This window comes from Eretmochelys imbricata, chromosome 13, assembly GCF_965152235.1.
Source record: "Eretmochelys imbricata isolate rEreImb1 chromosome 13, rEreImb1.hap1, whole genome shotgun sequence".
NCBI lineage: Eukaryota > Metazoa > Chordata > Testudines > Cheloniidae > Eretmochelys > Eretmochelys imbricata.
The window spans coordinates 36,797,062-36,803,714 of NC_135584.1; the positions used below are offsets into that span (position 1 = coordinate 36,797,062).

Consider the following 6,653-nt stretch of genomic DNA (forward strand, 5'->3'; position numbering starts at 1 on the left):
TTTCTCGGTCAACATAGCTCATCTTGAGAAATAAAAAGAAAAACTACATATTAGTTTGGTACTAGTTATCTATTTATCTATTAATCTATGTTCTTTCACCTAACTCTCCATGGAACCATCCCTCTGCCTGTCTGATATGAATCAGGACTGACATCATTTTGGACCAATATCTTATCACAACACAGTAAATCCAGAATAACTTTGCTGAAGTCAACGGTTTCCATTCTTCTCTCAGTATCCCTGGCTTTATATTGGTGTATGTTAATAAACTCAGTGGAAATGCACCTGTTCTATACTAGCATCAGAGGAAAAATACTTGAATCAGTGATGTTATAATTCTATGAAACAGAGGTACAACTAGAATCAGGTTCAATGGAGTTACACTGGAGTAAGTAATTTAAAAATATGCACTCAAGTCTCTTGGAGCATGTATGTTAAAATAATATGTCACCGTTTTTTTTATTCTCAACAGGAATGTGGCACAACCTGGGAAGCTACGCCAATATACTTCAACTGAGCATATGGACTGGTTTATCATAATTTCACTACATGGCAATTCCAACTCTTGATATGAAAAGCATGTGTGGGGGTTATGCTATTCACTGTGCTACTCTATAGCAGATAGATAGATAGATAGATAGATAGATAGATAGATAGATAGATAGATAGATACTCTAATGGCCTGTTTCTCCTCTCTTCTGCACTAAGCTGATAACAGTCCATTGACTTCAGTGCCAGTAATCCTGATCTCATTTACTTTGTCCCCTCTTTCTTCATCCCTCCACCTCTGTTTGTGCCCCATTTCATCTACCCATTAACCTTCCTAAACATATCCTAAAACTTTACTAATCCTGTTCATTTCACCAATTCTACTCTTACTTCAGAAAGTAAGGGTGCTCACGCTGAGTCAGACCAATGGTCCATCTAGCCCAGTATCTTGTATTCTAACAGTGGACGGTGCAATATGATTCAGAAGGGGTGAACAAGTAGAGAGCCATTAATGAGTGATCCATCCCCTCTCATCCAGTCCTGGCTTCTAATAGTTAGAAACTTAGGGATACCCAGAGCATGGGGTTGTGTCCTTGGCTTTCTTCAAAAATAGCTATTGATGAACGTATCCTCCATGAATTTATCTAATTCTTTTTTTAACCCAGTTATACTTTTGGTCTTCACAACATCCCTGGCAATGAGTTCTGCACGATAGCTGTGTACATATGAAAAAATAATTCCTTATGCTTGTCTTAAACCTGCTACCTATTAATTCCATTGAGTTATCTCTCAATAAGGGAGATAAGGGCTGAGGGAGCTGGGATTGTTTAGCCTGCAGAAGAGAAGAATGAGGGGGGATTTGATAGCTGCTTTCAACTACCTGAAAGGGGGTTCCAAAGAGGATGGCTCTAGACTGTTCTCAATGGTAGCAGATGACAGAACGAGGAGTAATGGTCTCAAGTTGCAGTGGGGGAGGTTTAGATTGGATATTAGGAAAAACTTTTTCAATAAGAGGGTGGTGAAACACTGGAATGCGTTACCTAGGGAGGTGGTAGAATCTCCTTCCTTAGAGGTTTTTAAGGTCAGGCTTGACAAAGCCCTGGCTGGGATGATTTAACTGGGAATTGGTCCTGCTTCGAGCAGGGGGTTGGACTAGATGACCTTCAGGGGTCCCTTCCAACCCTGATATTCTATGATTCTATGATTCTATGATCCCTGGTTTCTGTGTTAAGCAAAGGAATAAATAAGATTTCCCTTTTCATTTTCTCCACACCATTCATGATTTTATAGAAGTCTAACATTTCCTCCCTTAGTTGTCCCTTTTCTATGCTTAATTACAGTACGATAAATTAAGAGTAGCTTCACTGGAGCTAAATGAGTTGCAGTAACATTACATTATGGTAAGGAAGATGAGAACACGTCTCTCCCTGTGTAAACCATCTAGATCATGACTGTAAAAAGTATTGTGCTCTTGAATGTGTATATATAAGGGAATCCATTTTTACTGAGTGCAATTTTAAATTTTGTTTTATTTTAGTTATATTTGAGACCTGCTTCTCACCAAAATTGCACCCTGAGTCTTCACCAAAAGTCCAATAATGAATTATTACTGAATAAATATTTTGATAGTCGTCTAAGTCTCTTTATCAAATTACAGTTATTTAGAGCATGGTTCTCCGCTCTCTTATCCCTATGAAACTCACAGCAATTAATGCAATTACGCCAGTAAAAAACAGGAGGAAAGCTGAGGTAGCTAAACGTCTACCCTATGAGATCATCTTCTGCTGTACACAGTCATTTCATTGAAGGCCACATGGTTCCATCAGTGTAAACTCAATGAAGTGAGATCAGAGTTGAGGAATTAATTTCCTTTTTCATATTATTAACTACATTTGCTCAAAAAGCAGAATTTATGTCCCACGGTAAATACTAAGATTTCAAAATTTCATTTAATCACAAACCAGGATGAAAAGGCAAAAATCTCTGATTTTATTTTACAAAATTATATGTTCCAAAAATATTGTGTTGGAATCTTATGAATACATGATGAAATGTTTCATTTCTATCATCTAACAATATTTCATTTTGGTACATTTTAATAATATCTTCCCATGCAATCATTTTGAATTGAATAGAATAGCCAAACTTTTCTGATAATGTCCTATCCAAATTTAGACAGAATCAATATGTTGCAATGTAAAAGGTTTTGATTTAATCAAATCAGAATTTTCTGGTGGAAAACTGTTCTGTTGGAATATTTTCCACCAGCTCTACTATTACCTGTGTCATAAATATAAAGGGAAGGGTAAACACCTTTAAATCCCTCCTGGCCAGAGGAAAAACCCTTTCACCTGTAAAGGGTTAAGAAGCTAAGATAACCTCGCTGGCACCTGACCAAAATGACCAATGAGGAGATGTCAAGTTTCCTTCCCCACTCTGAACTCTAGGGTACAGATGTGGGGACCTGGATGAAAACCTCCTAAGCTTACTTTTACCAGCTTAGGTTAAAACTTCCCCAAGGCACAAACTATTTTACCCTTTGCCCTTGGACTTCCACTGCCACCACCAAACTTTATCTGGGTTCCTGAAAAAAACGTAGTTTGGAAACGTCTTTCCCCACAAAATCCTCCCAACCCTTGCACCCCACTTCCTGGGGAAGGTTTGTTAAAAATCCTCACCAATTTGCATAGGTGACCACTGGCCCAAACCCTTGGATCTTAAAACAATGAAAAAGCATTCAGTTTCCTTACAAGAAGACTTTTAATAGAAATAAAAAAGAATATCTCTGTAAAATCAGGATGGTAAATACCTTACAGGGTAATTAGATTCAAAACATAGAGAATCCCTCTAGGCAAAACCTTAAGTTACAAAAAAGACACACAGACAGGAATATTCATTCTATTTAGCACAGCTATTTTCTCAGCCATTTAAAGAAATCATAATCTAACACATACCTAGCTAGATTACTTACTAAATTCTAAGACTGCATTCCTGTCCTGTCTCCGGCAAAAACATCACACAGACAGACCCAGACCCTTTGTTTTTCTCCCTCCTCCCAGCCTTTGAAAATATCTTGTCTCCTCATTGGTCATTTTGGTCAGGTTCCAGCGAGGTTACCTTTAGCTTCTTAACCCTTTACAGGTGAGAAGATTTTTCCTCTGGCCAGGAGGGATTTTAAAGGTGTTTACCCTTCCCTTTATATTTATGACAGGAGACAAGATACTTTCAAAGCTGGAGAGGGGCGAAACAAAGGTTTCTCTCCGTCTGTGTGATGCTTGTGCAGGGACCAGAGCAGGAATGCATGTCAGAACTCCTGTAAAAAGTCAGTAAGCAATCTAGTTAGATATGTGTTAGATTCTGTTTTGTTTAACTGGCTGAGAAAATAAGTTGTGCTGAATGGAATGTAGATTCCTGTTTTTGTGTCTTTTTGTAATTTAAGGTTTAGCCTACAGGGATTCTCTATGTTTTGAATCTGATTACCCTGTAAGATATTTACCATCCTGATTTTACAGAGGTGATTCTTTTACTTTTTCTTCAATTAAAATTCTTCTTTTAAGAACCAGATTGCTTTTTCCTTGTTCTTAAGATCCAAGAGTTTGGGTCTGTGTCCACCTATGCAAATTGGTGAGGATTTTTATCGAGCCTTCCCCAGGAAAGGGGGTGTAGGACTTGGGGGGATTTTGAGGGGAAAGATGTTTCCAAGTGAGCTTTTTCCCTGTTATATTTGTTGGACGCTTGGTGGTGGCAGCAATAAAGTCCAGGGACAAAAGGTAAAATAGTTTGTACCTTGGGGAAGTTTTAACCTAAGCTGGTAAAAATAAGCTTGGGGGGGGGGGGTTCGTGCAGGTCCCCACATCTGTACCCTAGAGTTCAGAGTGGGGAAGGAACCTTGACAACCTGCAATACAGTCACTTGTGATTTTGCACTAGTTTAATGTCTGTGCTTGAAACTTTAAAACAGAGCGCATTCAGCTCAAGAAATAATAGGAATTTAAGGAGACTTATCTAGATTCAGCACATTTAGAAGAATCCAAAGGAAATATAGTCAAAACAAGAAATTTCTTACCTCCTCCATAGCCCACATTCATCTCCTTTCTGTCATCAACAACATATTCAGTATCAGAAGGAATGGGAAAATTCAACAGCTTCTTTAGAAACCCTGGGGACCTGGTCTTTGATTCACCTCAAATGCCCCATTATATGAAGCCATATCATAGCTATTCATGCAGGTAGGGAATAATAGTTCACATTCTTTTTGAGATATCTGAAATTCCTTTGAAGGTATATTTTGACATTAATTGCAAAGTGCTAAAAATTTGAAATACTTCTACTGAAGGTGAAAAAATAATAGCAAAACGTTTTCAAGCTCCTCCACCCAATATATGCTTTTCTCTTTGACTTTAGGGAAGATAAATCTTTGAGGATTTAGAAAATTTCAGTCACATCTAATTTAAATATGGGAGATTTTCCTACAAAATATAGATATACTGGAATTAGAACAGGTCAAAAAATGTGAAGAGGAAGCAGTGTAATTTTCTTTTCTTTTCTAAATAGTCACAGATTTTTAGACCAGAAGGGGATTGAAAAAAAAACCTCGTTTCTTTTGCTGAAATTAATAATTTTAATTACAAAAATTAATTGAAATACAAACTTCAAAAAAAGTTCTCCAGCACTACATTTGATTAGATAAATTTCTTTATAATGCTGAAATGTTTCTTGGTTTCTTCCATGCTGTAAAGTTTCTTGAGAGGTGAGATATTCCCCAGGGGATAATCCAGTTGAAGGGAAATTGTCTATTTTTCTGGATGAAATATCTTCATCCCTGTTTTCCTCAAAGCACCTTTCATCTCCTTGTTCCTGAGGCTGTAGATAATGGGGTTCAAGATTGGAGTCACCACTGAGTAGAACAGAGAGAGTAACTTGTTCACATCTGGAGAGAAGCTGGACTTGGGGCGTACGTACATGATAAGGGCTGTCCCATAGAACATTGTCACCACAATGAGGTGTGAGGAGCAGGTGGAGAAGGCTCTGCGCCTGCCTTCAGTGGACCTAATTTTAAGGATGGTGGAGATGATACAGATGTAGGACACCAGGATCAGCATGAAAGGCATCATGAGGACGAAGGCAGCACCCAAAATTATCAGGATCTCGATCCAAGAGGTGTCCCCGCACACCAGCTTCAACACTGGCTGGATCTCACAAAAGAAGTGATTGATTACATTGGATCCACAAAAAGGAAGTGTGAAGACAAAAGTTGTGTGCCCCATGGCTGCCAAGGTGCCACAGATATATGAGCCACCTGTCAGCTGGATGCAAACCCTCTTATTCATGATGGCAGTGTAATGTAGTGGGTTGCATATAGCACTGTAGCGATCATATGCCATAGAAGCAAGCAGGAAGCATTCAGTAACACCGAAGAATAGAAAGAAATACATCTGTATAGCACAGCTGGCAAAGGGCATGGTTTTACTCTCTGAGACCAGGTTGGCCAGTATCTTGGGTAGAGTGACTGATGTGTAACAGATCTCCAGAAAAGACAAGGTCCTGAGGAAGAAATACATAGGGATGTGAAGAACAGGATCCACACTTATGATGATAATGATGATGATGTTGCCCAGCACTGTGATGATGTAGATACATAGAAATACCAAGAATAAAACAGGATTCATGTCTGGATGATCAGAGAAGCCCAGTATGACAAACTCAGTCATAGAGGTGTTTTTTCTCATTTTCTTCTTCAGTATAATTCAACTTGAGACTTGAAAAGAAAAACTACATATTAGTTTGGTACTTTAAATCAAGTCAAACTGACATCTAATCTAATTGATCTATCTATCATGACTTTTCCCCTATCTCTCCACACATACATTCCTCTGTCTAATATGAATCAGGACCAACACTATTTTGTTCCAATTCTCCTGTCACAACACTGTCAATCCAGAGTAACTTCAATAAGGCTGATGGTTCACATTCTCCTCTCAGTCACAACAGCTTTACATTGGTGCATGTTCCTAACCTCAGTGTAAATGCACCTTTTTACTAGCATCAAAGGAAAAAAACTTTGACTGATAAATTTGTACTTGTGTAAACCACGAGTGTGATCTGAAATGCCTTCAATGGATTTACTCTGGTGGAACTAACATCAAAATCTGCTTCCAAGTCTTT

At 38.3% G+C, this 6,653-nt stretch overlaps 1 protein-coding gene across 1 annotated transcript; it reads right to left on the reverse strand.

Annotated features, from left to right (window-relative positions):
* Positions 1-5,281: 5,281 nt before the first annotated feature.
* On the reverse strand, positions 5,282-6,217 carry LOC144273523 (olfactory receptor 10C1-like). Its single transcript, XM_077832145.1, has one exon. The coding sequence runs from the start codon at positions 6,215-6,217 to the stop codon at positions 5,282-5,284; it is 936 nt and encodes a 311-aa protein (XP_077688271.1).
* Between the last annotated feature and the right edge of the window lie 436 nt (positions 6,218-6,653).

What these genes read in the sequence shown, in the direction of transcription:
- LOC144273523 (XM_077832145.1), bottom strand. Translation starts at nt 6,217, where the DNA reads ATGAGAAAAAACACCTCTATGACTGAGTTTGTCATACTGGGCTTCTCT.